At 33.3% G+C, this 18,347-nt stretch overlaps 2 protein-coding genes across 2 annotated transcripts; one reads left to right on the top strand and one right to left on the bottom strand.

Moving 5' to 3' along the window:
• The first annotated feature begins 926 nt into the window (after positions 1-926).
• LOC130645561 (S-adenosylmethionine decarboxylase proenzyme-like) lies at positions 927-6,752 on the top strand. The gene is made up of 9 exons (XM_057451588.1): positions 927-995; positions 1,482-1,640; positions 2,872-2,958; positions 3,608-3,734; positions 4,247-4,321; positions 4,716-4,743; positions 4,907-5,091; positions 5,746-5,991; positions 6,464-6,752. The coding sequence occupies exons 2-9, from the start codon at positions 1,495-1,497 to the stop codon at positions 6,620-6,622; spliced, it is 1,053 nt and encodes a 350-aa protein (XP_057307571.1). The 5' UTR covers positions 927-995; positions 1,482-1,494; the 3' UTR covers positions 6,623-6,752.
• Positions 6,753-8,321: 1,569 nt separating this feature from the next.
• Positions 8,322-17,884, bottom strand: LOC130645557 (uncharacterized). The gene is made up of 8 exons (XM_057451583.1): positions 17,658-17,884; positions 13,108-13,732; positions 10,416-10,522; positions 10,293-10,334; positions 10,075-10,169; positions 9,827-9,917; positions 9,491-9,607; positions 8,322-9,146 (listed from the first exon to the last, which is right to left on the bottom strand). The coding sequence occupies exons 2-8, from the start codon at positions 13,704-13,706 to the stop codon at positions 8,653-8,655; spliced, it is 1,545 nt and encodes a 514-aa protein (XP_057307566.1). The 5' UTR covers positions 13,707-13,732; positions 17,658-17,884; the 3' UTR covers positions 8,322-8,652.
• Between the last annotated feature and the right edge of the window lie 463 nt (positions 17,885-18,347).

Here is an 18,347-nt window from a genome sequence, read left to right as displayed (position 1 = left end):
GTCAGGAACCAGTCATCTTGCAGTAAAAGAATTCTAAAAGTTCTCTTTTCTTAAGTCAAGTAGATTGGAAAATATGTATAGAATAGTTTTCATGGCCATTAAGCCGGATTTCCTATCAAAATGCAACATCTCAGTTCCATGTTTCGTCTTCAATGATTAGCTCGTAACATATTTTCGTGTTCTACAGAAAAAGTTGAATTTAGTTCCACTTTTTTAACAAATATGAAGCTTTTTCAATCAGATTAACTAAAAAGGTTTGGATGAATTCAACTGTGGTGACATGTGTCATTTTTATCAAGCTGGTAGTTAAACAGATGGTTGATTGCTTGAATGTAGTTCAGGGCTAAATCAAAAGCTCGTCAATAGTAAGTGGGCGTTATCTTTTCTATGTGGAATAATTTCGATTTTTTGTCTAATGACACTAACTCAATCAATTGAAAAAATTGGTTGGTTCCAAGGAGGCCATAAAGGCTTGTTTAGAAAAGACCTCGGGGTAAGAAAATGCATGGTAAAAAGTTAATAATGACAAAATTGCTACCTCTCGGAACTCGTTGTCTTAACTTATCATAACTTCGAACGGTATTTCTAGCTAATATTTCTCGACGAGTCAAGCTTTAGCGTTCTGTACATGTTATTTTTGAATGCATAGAGGACCAAGGAATTTTCTAATGCTCGCTATGATTATTTCCTGATCTTACACCGTCATTTTATCTTCGAGATCCTGGTATTTCTAACTCTTTTTTTGCTTGTAGCCAAGCCCTCCATGAGCACTCTAATATTAAATAAAAAAAGCTTACTTTCACGGCTTGTCTTTGAATTTTTAAAATATAAATATCAAATTTTAACCAGTGTTTTGAATCTTCGAAACAGTTATTGTTTTATAATTAATATTTCCAACTGCACCGTTGTTTTTAAGAAGTCATATCATATGAGTAATTTGTGTTATCGAGTCATCATTTCTTTACTTAAAGCTGGTGATGTTTCATATGTTTATGGTATGTCTCATATATATATTTTTCTTACTATTTTTGAAATTTTATACAAATGATAAAAAAAGTTAGCCTGAACATTGCAAAAGTTAGAAAATACAGGAACTACGGCTGAACCTTGTCGTAACCTTATTTTTTGTTGAAATTTTCAGAATTTGCAATTTTTTAAAACATGAACAAGGTATTTGAATGAAAGAAATACTTTTGGGGGAAAAGGGATGAGGGTGCTATTTTACCCTATTGTTTTGTTCTAGCTAAGATATTTTATTACTTTTCTTATTTCCTATTACGAGAAGTTGTGTAAGGGGGTGACGTCAGCAAAAAAGTAATGACGTCACTTTGGTTAGTGACTTTGCCAGACTTTGCAGTAGTCCTTCCTTAAAAATTTTTTTTGAGGGGGTGGAGAATTATTACCTGCCGACTAAAACAACAACAAACCCCCAACCCTCCAAGCTAGTGGATTCTCTTAAACAAAATTTTTTTTATTTTTAGCACCTCATGGAAGATGGCGAAAAACACTACCCAAGAGCAGTTAAGTGACGCGGGTTTCTTTGAAGGGGCCGAAAAGGTCCTTAAAATTTGGTTTAGCGCTAATGATGATGAGAACAAAAAGGATGATGGACATAAATGCGACTTGCGTCTAATTCCACGGTTTGTGATTTGGTGTATCTTCTTTATAACTCTGACGTGGTGTTTTATAGAGCCAGTAGAGAAAATTGGGGGTAGGGAAGGGGGGTGGGAGGGGGGTAGGGGAGGTGACATTTTGAACAATAACATCATTGGATCTTAAATTTTATTTTCTCTCATGCGAAAACTTAGACGCAAACGAATGCCGCAGGGATAACTTCGAATTCCGAATTCATATGAACCAATAAACACAAAAAAATTTCTGAAAACAAATCCAGAATAGAAATCAACTAACGAGCACAAAGACAGCGTTGCCACATTTTATCTTTGTTGCGGTTTGTTTGCGATCAAGCGTAATTTTTCTCCATCGTACTCTTCTGGTGGCACGGAAAATCACGTTATGCCTCCTGGCTATTTCTAACGGAAATCTACGAATTTTGGGCAAAAAAATTGTTGAAGACTTGTATGGGATTTATTAAGCAACACATTTACCATTGAAAATTCTGGTGAATTTCGGCAAAAGCGTACAGCTGGTTTGAAATATACAGAAATAATCCGGACTTTGCCCCAGCACCCTATGTTATTAAACAGCTAGACAAAAAAAATTCTTACTAAAATCAAAAAAGATCTACCTGCCTTTAGTTAGGCAGGTAGATCTCTTGATGACGTCATCAAGGACCTGTACGCATATGCGATTCGTTTGAAATTTTTAGCACACTTATTGTTTTTTTTCGTTGTGACAAACGGCTCAGGAGAAATTTCAGTTCAAACGTTATTAATGACATCAGTAACCCGTCCGTTCTGCGGCTGTTGAAAGACTTTACTAAGTCTAACTTTTACCCATTCAGCAGGAGAAGACACTTATCATTATTCATTGTCGAGTTACTTGACTTTAAAGTCACGAGAATGCAATTCAATGCGATGATTTTTTGAGGAACCTCCTTAAAGCGGAGACTGTTCTAAGAAAATTATCAGAATTTATTGCTCAGAAAGTTTAACCTTAAAAAAACTTTCTGGTTTTTAAAACTTTAGACACGCAATGACTGAAATTTCGCAGAGGTAGTTTTTAACAACCTCGTTTCCTAATAACGGCTCAGGGGCTACAAGACCCGAGGTTGAGATTTAACCAAAATGTAGCTACTAAGATGACAACATAAAGATAGCTCTTTTCGCGTGTGTATCCACGAAGTATATGCGATACACACGATGCGGGACGCGTTTACTAAGCTTTTTTAACTGTTTTTTGTTGTTTTAGATTTGAGTTGGATTATGTTCTTCAAATAATAAAGGCTTCTATTGTGAGCTACATAAGCAATGAATACATAGATTCCTATGTATTAAGGTAAATTTGCAATTCGCGATATTTTTGTTCAATAAAAATTTTTAAACTGTTCCAATTTTATTCCTACTTTATTCCAACACTTAAAAAATCAGCATTACTGGACTTTGAAGCTAGTTAGCCCAAAAGTTTATTTTATTAGAAAGGTTGAGCTAGGAGCAAGGTAAATTATTTTTAAATGCCCAATATTATATTTACGATGATTTAAGTTGTTGTTTTTGTCCTCAGTGATCATAAACTTATCCTCTGCCATTAGCTCGACTTTCGAGTAAGTCACTAAAGTCGAAAACTAACAGCTGTTTCGAAACCCCTTTAACCTAGATTTGTTGATGCAGATGCTATTTAGGTTCTTGACTCTCGTTGCACCCTCGTCCCCAGGGTGTTTTGTCTTTTTGAAAGAAATCTTCTCTCATATCAAAAAGGCTAAAAACCATGAGGACGAGGGTGGGTTTCTTGAGGCGGCAGTGATAACAACAAACTTCGTTCTCAGGGCTTTCTCTGCGGAAACCTGAGAAGCAGTTATATTTACGCATCGTTAAATTTAAAATTTTAAAAAAAGCTCGTAAAGGTTTATGAAGGTTTTTGAGGGAAACTCATCGAAGGTTTTATAAAAAAAATACATCGATATATCATTATTTTTGTTTTTGTTTAGTGAGAGCAGTATGTTTATTTCGCAGAACAGAATCATTCTAAAGACATGCGGAATTACAGAATTGTTGTACGCAATGAAACCTCTTCTCGATTTAGCAAAAAAGTATGCGAATATGATTGATGTTAAGGTAGGAATCATAATGGTGCATTTCGAGGACTTTTTGTCTTCACAGCTTCCTCTAAAAATTTTGTAGAAAAATCATTTTCATGATGAAAACTGTGGAGTACATAACACAACCAAACTCGTCCCCAGACCTCTTTGAGATAAACATCGAAAGTAGTTCGGAGCTACTTTTGAGGTTCTTCTTAAAGTGCTCTAAGGACGAAAATGCTATGCAACTTCATTTTACTGCAAACAGTGCATATTATTATTATTTTTGGTCAATTTAACCATTTTTTTGATTTTCCAGATTTTCCAAATGTGTTTATTCAGTTAGCCCAGAAAGATATATATATGAACACAAATTATAAACAACCAACAAGATGAAATAACCACATCAAGGATCAAAATAAAGAAAGAGTTTACTATTTATCTAAAAAAAATTTTGTCGGTACATCGATTGACTTCTTCAATGTAATACATTACTGCACATTATAAGCGATACTGAAGTAGCCTATTTAGTCTAAGTTATTTTTTTAGAATATCTTTTACTCGCGGCGAGAATTTTTACAACCAGACATGCAACAAGGAATTCACAAATCATTTGACGATGAGGTATTTGCAGAAACTCATTCTCGTTCCCAGAGCTCTTTGAGACCAGATTTATCTCAAAGAGCTCTGGATAGTAGAAAATATGAATCTATTTTTGAATAATTTTTTGTTTTCGTTGATCGGCGCAGCGAAACAAACTAACATTTGCCTATGCAATTTCTATTTTTAATTTTTTTTGGTATATGTATCGAACAAATATACCATATGAATGGAAAACCAAAATGGAGATCGAGAAAATAAAAATATTAACTACTCACAATACCTTATTACAAAATTTTTGGTGACTAAAGTTTTAAAGGATTTTAATTTTTCATTGGGTCTAATTTTGTCACCTCAACAAAACAGTTTGGACAATTATGGTAATTGCATTTAAAAAAAACATTTTATTTTTTTTTAGGCAAATTTTTTAAAAAACATCTTTCCCGGTAAGTAAATTTTCTACCTTCTTCCCATTCCTGTTTCGATTTTCAAAAATGTAACAACTACTAATACCTTTGTCAGGTCGTTCCATCCTGCATGAAGGTATCCTACTTTAGGCAACCAATAGTTCCAAAACAATATACACATCCACCAAATATATCTGTTTAGATGGAACTTCCCACGTGTTCGGGAAAGAAGAGTCAGACAGATGGTACTTGTTTTCAATGAACCATTCAAAATCAGGATCACCGTTGACGGATGTCACCTTAGAGATACTGATGTCTGACATGTGTGAAAGAACAATGACACATTTCACTGAATCCAGTTATGGCAATTCTGATGAATTGATGCTGGTAAGCGCAGCAGTTTAATTTCGTGTCCTTAACTTTAGAAGCGAGTCTGTTTTTAAAAACCCTTTTATGTGCCGAAAATGATTTGCGCTAAAATTTGAGTTGCCATTGGTGGATAAAGAAAATACCCTTGTCTGAAACCGTTGGGTAGCCCAGTTCATCTTCTTTCTAAAACAAAAGGAGCACTTTTCATAACAACCCAAGATTTTATGGTGCTCCGACTATGAAGGCTGTTTTTTGACCGTTTCTTAACTGTAGGTCTACGTATTTTTGTTTCAAGTTAATTATTTTGTAGGACGAGAAATGTCGGAGGAAATATTCGTCATCTTGAGTAATTTTCAATCTTGTTAGAATTCTTGTTTACGTTTTTTCAGTGCTTTGTAGACGTTAAAAAACCCACTTTAAACAACTCTAGCATATTACTTTCTATGATCCTAACACATAATTGAATAGGCCAAATATTTGTGGAAGAAAATTTTCGTCAAATTTCGTTCCCTTTGTTACATATTTGTTATTAAACTCTTGCGTTAATCTTGTGATGGTTCCCTTTGCAGGATTCTTTTATTCTTGTTCTCAAACAAGATTAAAAAGATGATATATTGAAATAAAGAGCAGCAGCGTTAAGGATAAAAATGTGCTTGAATTTCTACTTTTTAGAACACAGGGATTTCTTCGCTTTTTCCTGGTTCCATGCATGATGGTGTGATTTTTGATCCTGTTGGATACTCGGTGAACGGTTTATTAGACAAGTTTTACTACACTATTCATGTGACGCCACAGCCAGACTGTTCTTATGTTAGCTTTGAAACAAACATACAAAACGAGAACTATTATGAACTTATAGCGAAGTTGGCAGCCATTTTCAAACCAGGGAAGTTTATTGTGACTCTATTCTCGAATAGAGTAAGTAATTTTTCCTCCAAGTTGTTGTTTATATAAGACCTGAAGTGAGCTTACACCTGTTTATTCCACGGTGTGTTAAGAATGCCTGCATGAATATCGAATTCTTTTGGAAATTGTCATTTAAAACCAGTTAGAGGATTCCATGTAAACACCAATCTTATCCATAGGCCTCTTTTTTGTTTTTTAATATAGGGATATCAAATAGCTAGAAAAAAGCCCTGGGGACAAGGTTTGTGTTAACAAATTTACCTTTAAGTTAAATGTCGTTCTCAGTTGGTGCAATGTAACACATACATATCGAATGTAACACATACATAAGAGTTGATCCTTTACGGGGCACCTCTAAAATTGAATTTCTTACGAAACGAAGTGGATTCCACTTTGTTTGGATTTCACGGCGGTCTCACGTAAACGGCCCTTATTCTTTTAGCTTCTCCAATTGACTAAATGATTTAGAGTTTCTCTATTTCAGGAGGTAATCTGTGGTACGGCGAAAAAGGCGTTGAGTCCGATAGTTCTACGGAATTATTTGTGCAATCATGAAAATTTTAAACAACTAAATACATATTCAATCGAATACAGACTCTACACAAAAGATGAACTACTAAAAGAGCTTAATACTGAAGTGTAATATGTTCATAGAATTTTGACAAATAGAAGTTTATGTATATTTATAAACTGGATTTTTTAAAGAATAACGAATTATATTTATTAATATAATTATATTTATTAATTAAATACATTTTTTGTCTATTTGAAAACACAATAATTATCTGCGTGCCTATTTTTTTAAATCATTGCCAAACCACTAACTAAACAAAACGCTCCTTGTTTACACTTTCCGGAAGCGTGAATTTGGGTTTAACGCGACCAAAACAAATATGTGATGTATTTTCTTCAAGGAAGACAAGAAAACAAAAACAATAAAAAGGAGAAGATAATATTTTCTCCATGCTTTTTTTATTCGCAAAATGCTTTAAAAACGCTATAACGAGTATTCTACAAAGAATATACTTTCTCAGTTGCTAACGTTTGGAAAAACGTTCGAGATATTGCCATTTCATGTTATACCTTGCTCTTGGGTCTCTGGTATAACTTAGAAACTGTCTTGGGATAACATAATACACTTCTGAATTAACAACTTCACGACGTTATTTTCATTCGCTATTTTAGAAATTCTACGCTTTAAAATCAGAACTAAATACCACCAGTGCTACTAATTGGTTAATATGAAAAATATGTGGAAAAATTGACTACTTTTGAAAAAGGAAAGTGCATAATGTTTTGAATGGGAAAAATATTTACTTGCTTGTTCTGTCTCCTCTCTTACTATGAAGTCGAAATTTAGCTACTGCTGCTATCATGACATGAAAAAATCCGGGATTCTACAAACCTGGACATAATATTTAGGAAAGTAGACGTTTTTTAACTTTCAAATAGGCAATTTAACAGTACTCTGCAGCCGATAGACTGCAAAAGTTTTACTTTGACAGGAGTGTAGGCTAAGTAAAGAAGATCGAAAATTCGCTAGCTTTCCTTTCCACAATGTCTAAATTATAGATCAATGAGCTACACAGCTCTGAAAGTCAGGAAATTTTTTACGTGATAACGTCAGCAAAAATCACAAAAAGAATCCTTATACAGTTGTGAACATTCAATAAGTTCGGAAAGTGTAGTTAACTTTTACCCTACGTTCCAAAACGTTTGTAGTTGTAGATCCATCTCGGTCTCCTTGGTATGAGCATTCAAACGCGATGTTTGACAGCTTCGAAGTGCATTTATGTGGTACAGAAAAAGTGTAAATGATTGCTTGTGGGTGCATTTTTCGACATTCTAACATCTTGTAATAAAATTCTGCACAGCAATGGAGCTATATATAGTACTATGAAAGCTCGATAAAACAGTTCTACTTGTTGCACACCTCCGCCGATTAAGTCTGTTCACTTCACTCACCTTCTTTTCAATAAAGACACAGAAAAAATATTTCTTGATTAAGTAACCAAACGTCCATATAAACGCTCTAATGCAAAAAATAGTTGATGTATATTTTTTATGAATGTTTCAAAAAGGCTCATTGTTGCATTTGTCTATTGATGAAGATTGTTAGTAGCAGTTCAACCTTGTCCCCAGGGCCCTTTTTCGCTTTTTTATATTTGAAACGGCGCCGTCCAAGGGACGAGGTTGCTGGCAGTTCAAACTTAATAAATAGTAAAGTGCTACAGCGCCGTCCACAATTCACATAGCTACAGTTAAAAAGCCAAGCCAAGTATCTTTTAAAATCCGAATTTTATTGCCACAAAGACCATTGGTCTCGAACATATACCAAAAAATACTTTAGATTTTTGTATATTTCAAGTATTTATAAATATAAACAATAAATGTTTTTATTTTCCTTTCCAGTCTTTTTTAGGCTAACAAAACCATGGAAAAGCAGGTCAATGTTTCGTTCTTTTAGTCAAGCGTATTTTCTCCTAATAAAAAAATTTGCTTTGCTAGATAAAAAAAATTGTGCCAATTAGTTGATCGCATGTTTACCTTCGTTTACTTGCTCACACGTTCTAAGATATGCCAGTATTTTTAAAGTGTGTTTACACATTACAGATGTGTCCAGTCCAAACTGGTTGCTGCCAATCTTAGAGCATCGAAAAGAAAGATAAGATATTATCTAGTACAAACAGCACAACTTAGTTCCCAGTATTCTTGATATTGACCGGAGTTACACGGTAGAACTCCGCACCTTGTTTCAACAAAATGCAAAAGCGCTCCTTTGCCCCAATTTTCAGTACCAATTGTCAAATCTGGTTGGTGATCTACACAAATATATTCTGTTCTTTTTAAATAACTTTTCTGTGCCATTAAATAGCCGTAGTACTCTCTACGCCATCCTTCGGGACATTCTGTTGTTGCGGGAACCATTATCGAATTGCTTCTTGATTTTACTTCGCAGACTGAACATAGTGCATCAAAATATTGTCCACTTTTAACAGAAGTGTCAAAAATTGCTGAGTCACCGAGTTCAAATTCGGTACCGTGCATATAAGCTCTGTTCTTCGAATTCTTGGTGGTGTCATATTTATTATATTTCGGTTGTTCAGGTAAGCAGAGGTAGTTTGAGCCTCCTCCATCGTGGTTGTGATACGAAGTTCCAATATAACCTAAAGAATGTATTAAAAATAGTGGAGGAGACTGTTCATGTCGAAGACAAGAACTGGAAAACAGGGATAAGCATTAGGCCAATCTCTGATCCTATCCGAGCATGTAAGTTTTGTCGTTAGAAGTGGAAAAAAAAAGTAGTTGAAACGAATGAATAATTTCGTTTCTTTGTAATTTCCTTCTTTAGCATTTCATGCTTTTTAAATTTTATTGACATCTTTTGTTGTACTAAAACCTTGAATTATGCATCACAAACAGAAAATTTGTTCACATTTAGGGTGAACTAAAAGTAACTACAAATGTTCTATAAAATTGCTTATAAGCTCCACAAGCAATAAAGCTATACCTCTATATACAACCGTTGCATTAGCTGCTTCAGGACATGTGTTTTTGCCCCATCTTGTATACACTGCGCTAAGCTGAGCTTGTTTGTTATAATTCCCATCGCAAGTTCCATTCAGTCCTAATAACACAAATTATATTAAATTAAGGGAGCTAAAATGCTTCACGTTTAAAAACTTTTTAATTAGAAAAGTTTGCCTTGTTTTTGTCGTTTTGTTTACGTTACAAATATTACTGCAGTTTGATCGATACGTCCCAACTTTTCACAGTTCTTTGTAGAAAAAACTTATTTAAACTAAATAAATAAACACTCTTCCTTTTTGTTATCTAAATACCATACCTGGTTTCCCCTGCAATCCGGGCGAACCAGTTTCTCCTTTCTCTCCTTTCTCACCAGGTGGACCTTTTAAGCCCGGAAATTTTTTGATAATCTATAAAAAGATATTATTACTTTTTTAACCTAAAGGTCATCAATACATTGTTATGTCAACATTGAGAATGAGAAGCAAAAAGAGATCGTATCTGATAAAACAGTGAAGTAAGTATATAAGTAAAACAGTTTAACATATATTTATAATTCCTTCTCACTTTCTCATCTATAATAGCATCCTGTCCAGGTGGGCCTCTTGGTCCTGGTGGTCCACGCAATCCAATTCCAGAACTATCTGGACAGCTACATTTATCTAAATTTACAAAAATTAGAAAGAAAGTGTTGCGCTTTTTTCTTACAGAATTAAAAAAAACAGACTCCAGGTTGGAACACCAGACTTCAGGTTGGAACATGAGAAAGTGTAATAACTATTCACCTTCCTTGCTTTGTTGAGAAGTTTCAGTTTTTCCGAGCCAGCCTGGAAAAAACAGAATTAAAAATGAAAATTGCACACCGAAATTATAAAAATAGTAATATGCATGCTTCTTGACTCACTTACCCAATATGTACCTTACATCCAAGCAAACACATTTTTTATCATTATTTTGCGATCTATTGGATAAGGTCTTGTTTAACCAAATTTCGATTCCTTTTAGCAGAGACAACCTAAAACAATGACGGAGACGGATAAAAGATTTTCCCTACACAGTCTAGTTGTCAAGGTTACATCCCAAAACATCTCTTCTCTTGGTATTTACCATTTACTCTTTGCCGAATATGAAATGGGTTGTTTTTGTAAATTTACTGGCTTACACGAAAATCTGTCGAGAAGGAGAAAAATTTATTAGCGATAAAGTAAAAATCAATTTACCCTTCATGTGGAGGAATATTTGGATTGTCATTCCCTTACAAGGCTTTTACTGGAATATTAAAGAGTCTACAAAACGGTTCAAATAAGATCTCTGTCATGTTACTCTCCATCCTCGAACATTCGGCGTAAAACGCATTAAATTTGCTGTTAGCTGGGCTCATGTAAATTAGAACTAAGAACAGTCGAGATAATTCAGTAAAAGTGTTAAAGTTAAAGATTCGGGAAATAAAGCAGTCTTTTTCCTCAGATGGCATTTAAAAGACCGTGAGAGTGGAATGTACCAGTTGTTAAATATTAAAGCAATTGAAATTGCTTTCTGATAGGCCATCGCTATAACAATAGTCGTATTCTGTCTGTTAAAGTATTACCAAGTTTCTTTCAAAAAAACAAGTTTTTGTAATCGAAAATTCCATTATGGTCGCACTTATAAGTATAGCAATGACCCCCGTCAAAGTAAATTTTATTGTTTCATGATAAAAGGCGGGCACGATATAACGACGGGTTAACTCTTGTAGAATTTTTCCACGGCCTTGCGACTGCTATGAAATAATTAATTGGGTTTATCATTACATGTTAGAATCAAGCACCATGAATTCGATGTAAGGATAGGTCAAATATTTTTACTTCTGTTAGATTTTATGTTAAGCCATTTTGTCAATAATTAATCCAAAATCATTAAAAAGTCTTTTTTATAAATCGTCAATTAAAACACCGTTAAAAAATTTAAATGCAAGATCCAGACACTATTCAAAGTCATTCATGTTTTTTAAGCTTTTCTCCATCATAGAAACATTTGAAAATATTTGATGTCAGATCTCTGGAGACAAGACTATTATCATTAAAACCATAGTTACGTGTTCTTTTTCTAGTACACCAACAAAAGCTGCAAGTAGACCTTCTTCCACATGAAAGAAATACATTCATGGTTATCCTACTCTCACGTCCTGTGTCATTGGTGGCAATGAGTAGCTTTGGTAACAGGAGATTGGGAAAGAGTGTACATGAAAAAAAAAGGAAAACCGCTTTTTCTGTCTTTCTGTGTTCTCATATTGTTTAAGCGAAAAGAGCTTGAAAGCATTCGTAATGTTCGTCAGTACAACTCGCTCCATCCTTATAAAACTTCTTACTGAGGTGTTAAACAATGTCCCATTGTGCACATATTGTACAATTATGCTCAAACCCACCCTCTTCCATCCTCCTTTAACAATCATGTACATACTTGATGGATGTCCTCAATTGTAAAAAAACCCTCCATCATGTTATAATACTCGCAATTTCTATTAGGCCGTTCCTTTGTGTTTGTTTTGGCCTTGAGGTCGCCATTTTGAGTTTTATTTGGTTTGCTCCAAAATTAGTAAATTGCTTCGATCAGCAAGATAGCATTATTGAAATAACGCTTATCTCCTTATTGAAAGTCATATTGGAGGAATATTTTTGTGCGGTTTTTAAATAGTCAGTCTATAGTGTCACATATTCCCTACAACGGAGAGCACAGACACTAGACATTGCCATACAAAAACACACATGTTTTGAAAAATAAATTATCTAAAGAAGAAAGAAAAAAATCAGAGTAAAAAATTAACTTAATTCTTAGGATTTTTGTATAGGAGAAAAATCTAAAATGCAATAAAAACTAGAGAGGTCTAAGAACAAGGTGGTTAATATTACAAAATCTGTCAAGATAAATTTTTGATCTGACATCAATGTGATGTTTGTGTTGATAAGACATAAGCACCTTTCATTTTGATTAGCTTTTCTGCAAAACTTATTGACTTCAGGGAGTAATCTCATTAAGTCTTAACTGCAGCTTAATTAGCTGTACTTTCCAAGCTTAATTGATTAATTACTCGAAGAAAGCTTCATCAATGCCAGATAAAGAAATACATTATACTGGAGACAGGAGTCAAGCTATGATTTTCGCAAACACGTGTTCTACCTTGCTGCGAGAGTACAGCCTACATCTGAAAATGGGTGTCATTTATTATTTGCGATACTCACTTAACATGTGTTCTTAAGGATTTTGTTTTCAATAAGCGTCCTAAGGTTCTTTAGCTCTTATTCAAATAAAGTCTTGTAACCGCGACAAATTAACAAGACTATAATACACCCGGTAAATAATTAGTACGAAAAATGGGTCATTCTCACTGTCATATTTGCTGGTACGATTCGACAGTAAGTTGGGGTTGTATTCAGTGAGAGTTTGTTCTACGACTACGATAGGCCTTATCATAATAAGAAGTCACAGGCTATTTTCTTTCTTGTGACTATATGATCCTACAGACAAAGTCTACAATTATGACCGAGTCTGGGAATTCTAGTGAAGTGCACAAAAACATGAAATATTTTAACACACAAAAGTTGATCAACTTAATAACCTTACCTTTTTTCTTGTTGTCGTACTCTAGTTTCCATACTCTTTAGTTTATTTTTAACATCAATTTTGAAATTTGTCGTTTCTTTATAGTACTTTTCAAAATCATTCGTTGACACTTTATTCGAAGTTGCTCCTTCTCCACCCTTCTCCTTTGTTATTTTTGAAGAACTTCCTTCATGTTCGCTCTGTGAAGTTTTTAAGTGTTTTTCAATATCGTGCTGCAGTGTTCCAATTTTTGTTTTTAGGGTAGATAAATTTGAATTAAAATGAAGCAAAAGAAGCGGCATGCCAAATATGTATAGCAGTAATAATAATATCCAAAGAATTTTTAAGACTCTCTTCAGTTTATGCGGACATTTGCAACCATAGCCTTCCAAAACCGTCGGTGTTGGCGACTGAAGCGGCGTATTTTGATTGACAGTATTCTCCACGAAGTAACCAGTGGTATTAAGTGCATTTTTATATTCGATTCTCATTTCTTTTGGCTTGGTATGATTTTCTTGAATGATCACATGTTTAGGTGCCTTACGAAAGTTGGTGTGAATATCGTTTTCCGACATTTTTTCAAGCAGTGCTCGGTTTGTCATCAGTTCTTCCAGTTCCATGATGTCGACGAGAATAATTAGTTTGTCTTGATTAGAAATAAACAAAGAAAATTAAAAATTTGCTCGATTATCCAATCTTTTGGTATAGTTTAAAGAAAATACAAACATATTCTCCCAGGGCTTTAAGATGTATGCTTATGATGCAGATTAAAATTAAAAATGTTTGTCACATGGGAGAAAATAAAAAAAAATACACAAATACTTCTTTACTTTGCAGCAAAATTATTTTTCCTCTTTAATTTAATAAAACCTACGATTCAAACAACCATTAATTGCTATGATTACTTAAATTGATTTATCAATAAGGAGAAAAACATTGATCAGATTGCATTTGTTAAAAGTAAACCGAAAAACAAACAACTTGACATGCTTAAAACAGCACCCCATCAAAAGACCAGCACCTCCCACCCACCTGTTCTTTAAGAGTTAGATATTAAATAGGCACCCCTATCAAATAAACCCACTCTAACGCCCTAAAACGTGAAACGTGAAATAGCAAACGAGCTCCTCTTAAAATAAGTTTCTCGTTGGATAAGATTCTGCTCTCCAATAAGAACACTCATTTAATTTGAAAATTGTGCAACAGATACAATAAAATTAAGTAGTAACACCATTTTAATAATTAACGAGGAGCACATCTTGTCTCCAAATCCTCCCTCTGCTCTTCGAATGAACGCCTCCCTAAAAAGCATCTTTCAAGTAAAACAACTCGATGAGCATTTCAAGGGCTGATATCAGTAAATTTGTACGCCAATGGGGTTTATGACAATAAAATAATAGTTGAACGTCATTTTTCACGAATTGTCATATGACTAGTATCGTCTGACTTCACAATTTAGACGGTACTCTTTTTGGTCTAAAACAGCTCAAAATAATCAAATCTGCACACTGAACAAAAATCGGAGATGACGGTTACAATGAATTATAGAACCCAGTACTTCTATTGGCCCAAATAGGAGTCAGGCATTATTTTTTTCACTTCTAAATTTAAATTTAGCTAGAAGAATGTGTGCAGTAAAGCGAGATACGTTAATTAAAATTCGACACAAAACGAAATGTTAAAAAATTATTAACAAATAGAAACAAATCCTGTGAACAAGATTGTCTCCAAATTGCTATTCTTAGACTAGAATATACATTGCTTTGGGTGACATAAACAAGCGTACTGTGATGCAAGAGAAACTGAATTTATATTTACCACAAAACCAAAACTTTGAAAGTAATGGTTGGACGGAAACACTTAATCATGGAAAAAGATGAAGACTTGAAAGAACAGAGCTTATATATTTTAAGTCTATTTGTGGATCAAGGTTAAATCAACGATTGAACAAGTTATTCATTAATCCTAATTATTTTTGCATTACCATAGTTGAACTAAAAAGTAATCTCATATCTGAACATTGAATTACATCCAATTATACTGAAAAAACTAATGAAAAACTAATGATAAAATATTTGTACTGACATTGATTTCCTGTCGTCTGCACACTTCTCTGATCCACCGGAACTGTTCTCTACATATTTCATGACTACTAATTATAAATTTCACTGAATTTGAATTTGCCTACATCGAAATTTTTTTAATAACTACACAACTCAGTTTTTTATGGAGAACAGAAGCTTACAAAAAAACGCTGACTATGTAAAAAGCGACAAACGCTAGCCTGTGAGCCAATTTAAAAACAGGGGGTTTTGTAATGACTATATAACTACAGTAATAAACCCCGTCCGAGAAAATTTCATTACTACATGTTAACAACAGGCGGGGAATGATTCAAGAAATAGTGATGAGGAAAATATGTACGCTATGAAACCCCCATGGAATTTTTTCCACCGGCTAACAAACACACAGCAATTAAGAAATATGTTTGTATAAAAAGGCTATATTTTTTTAATTGTAGTTGAAGTTGAAGTTGAAAAATATTTTTTTACCTTGCAAGAAATTTTATAAAATTAATAATATCCATTTGCACACCAGAGACGTCTAAAAATCATATCGTTCTTTACTAAGATTGGAAACCTTGGATTGTACATAATTACCGAAGTTAAGTTTATAGCATACATACAGCCATTAGTTGCTCTCTGATCGAGTTGTTAGAATATAGATAAAAAAGTAAAGATAATACCAAAAAGGCTTTTACCCTACCCCCTATTTTTAACTTTGATAGCAACTGAAAGAAGCATGGCATTAATAAGTGCACTGTTTGACGTATGTGATGAGACATTACCCTAGGGTCGGAAATTTTTGGCGACTTATGAGGACTAGGTGCGCGAAAATTTATATTCTTAAACCAGTAAAACTGACTTAAACCGGTAAACTGACTTAAACAAGTAAAAGAAAATCAAAACCACAGCCGGTTCAACCACAACATTCAACTTGGTGATGAAACTTTAAATTCACTTTTTATATTCATTTTTGATGGAAAGATTTCTTCTTCTTAGATAACTTTAATTGACTTTTCCTACGCAAGAATACCGAAGATAACTCTTCTGCGCATCAAAAACACTAACGCTGCGTTTCTTAAAAAAGATTACATAGAATTAGGGTTTTGTTATGGCGTCAAAAAAATGAACCCTTGTTATTTGCAAAATTTTATAGTCATGGAATGATTGATAGATTCAAGAGAATGTGAGGAATAATTAATCTGACTAATTTTTTACACAGACATCGTGAAGAGACCGCCCTGCTGCTATCTCAAACAATGAATAAAGGAGGTCGCATTGGCAAAAAAAAAAGACGGCTTTGACTAATTTTTAGAAAAGCAAAAAAAAGAAGACGATTATTTTGTTTAAAAATTAAAGCAGAAGACACAGCACTCCCGTTTCCGTTTTTGACTTTTAATAAGAGAAAATACGGCGAAAAACATTATATATCTTCTCTCGTATTAAATAGGCAAAAATCCCTAAAAATAAGGCCATAGGAAAAGCCTTGGAAGGGTGCGAGGGTCAAAATTATAGCGTGGTTTATGCGTAATTTTTTTCAAACAAAATGTGTCGCAACTTATGTTATTTCCTTTGAAGGAATGTTTAATATCAATATTTTTCGTTAGATTACAAATAATTATTATATTAAACAAATCAAACTTATAAAAAAAGAAAAAAAATTAAAACCAATATTTGCATATGTTAGTTTTTTTTGCTTCAAATAAATCATTATTATTTAAAATTTATTTTAGTTGTATTTTGCTCTTTTAAATTTTTGTCTGTAGAAATTGTTTAAATTTTTGCTATGAAGATCAAATAGAGAGTAATTTTTGATGGCCAGATGCTATGTGCTAAAATTTGTGTACCAATGTTTCATTAAAACGTTAGTATTTAGTAAGTAAAAAAAGAAAAACTTATATAAAACATAATATCAAGATTAAAAAGTCAAAAAATTTTTTTTTATCAAATTCTTCTTTTTTTTCCGGATTGAATTTAAAATCACCTTATTTCTCTGACTTAGTAGTAGTCCTGCATGTATTAAAAGTCCAATTTGATCCACTAGACAATCACTATGATATTAATCTTATCCCTATTACTGAACCCTAAGCAGAAAGGATCGATACACACTTTTATACTGTCTGGCATGAATCGGCCGGGGTTTAAACTCACAGCCTCCCGCACTGAAAGCGAAAGCCCTACGACATTGCTGCCAGTTGGTCTAGGGACAACGCGACACAAAGCCAACATGCTTGGTCCCATTAAGTGACTATGCAAAAAATGCAATACTTTGCAAATCTTTTTTAATTAGAGCTGAAGAATATTTTATTAAATATCTTTTTTTTGTAAATTTGTGGAGTTTTTGCGTGATTATTTTTGCGTTTTAGGTAAGTTCTTAGTGGGTTGAACTTTCTTTCTCTTATCTTAAGGATTTTAATAAAAAAACGTGTACCCAATTTTTGCATCGAGACTTGATGGAACATTGTAAAAAAAAACAACTTGATATTTGCAGTCAAGCATCATACTTACAGATCTTCTCCACAAAAAGCTTTAGTAATATGCTAATCAACCAGCTTTTATTTTGTCTACAGTGTCACAAATGCAGACATGAAGCTATCTTGCGAAAAATTTTCAAAGTATTTTTGTAGTGCATATCATATCTATGTACTAAATGAGTCAAGTAAACAATTTTCTACATCCATCATTGTTTATATAATTTCTTTTCATTATTTGTTTGTTTTCAATATTGATTTATTAATTTTTTTTATCAATTGTACACAAAATTTATAAGTGATATTATTTAATTTTCTTCGTTATAGAATAAAAAACACAAAAAGCGTTTAGATATGGAATATCAATCCTCTTTGTTATAAAAATATATAAAAAAATGTATACATAACATAGAAGAATAAAAATTATCCCAGTTAAGTTAATTTTCTTGTAGGAGTGAAAAATTTTTAATGAAATTTATTTGTTGAATACATATGTTATGTGGGATAAATAAAACAATAACACAAAGGATTGATGTTGCGTGAAAAATGAAGTTTTCTCATTTTCACGTCTTGCGGAGCAGATGGTTGTTGGGAAGAATTAAAAATTTTCTATTTTTGAACTCAAAAAGTGCCCTGTGTGATAGTAATCCCATAAAAGTATATAAAAATGCAAACAAAAAGAAACAATAAATTAATCAATTAAGCCAACACTGCCAGGCTTTTTGGA

This window comes from Hydractinia symbiolongicarpus, chromosome 5 (assembly GCF_029227915.1).
Source record: "Hydractinia symbiolongicarpus strain clone_291-10 chromosome 5, HSymV2.1, whole genome shotgun sequence".
Lineage (NCBI taxonomy): Eukaryota > Metazoa > Cnidaria > Hydrozoa > Anthoathecata > Hydractiniidae > Hydractinia > Hydractinia symbiolongicarpus.
Note: the sequence above shows the minus strand (reverse complement) of the source record. Positions and strands in the feature narration are given on the sequence as shown.

Coding starts and splice junctions, on each gene's coding strand:
- LOC130645561 (XM_057451588.1), top strand. CDS start 1,495: ATGGCGAAAAACACTACCCAAGAGCAGTTAAGTGACGCGGGTTTCTTT. Junction 4,744..4,906: donor TTTAAAAAACATCTTTCCCG/GTAAGTAAATTT, acceptor ATATCTGTTTAG/ATGGAACTTCCCACGTGTTC. Junction 5,992..6,463: donor TGACTCTATTCTCGAATAGA/GTAAGTAATTTT, acceptor TCTCTATTTCAG/GAGGTAATCTGTGGTACGGC.
- LOC130645557 (XM_057451583.1), bottom strand. CDS start 13,706: ATGGAACTGGAAGAACTGATGACAAACCGAGCACTGCTTGAAAAAATG. Junction 10,523..13,107: donor GTACGACAACAAGAAAAAAG/GTAAGGTTATTA, acceptor TCATTGTTTTAG/GTTGTCTCTGCTAAAAGGAA. Junction 9,147..9,490: donor TGCAACGGTTGTATATAGAG/GTATAGCTTTAT, acceptor TACATTCTTTAG/GTTATATTGGAACTTCGTAT.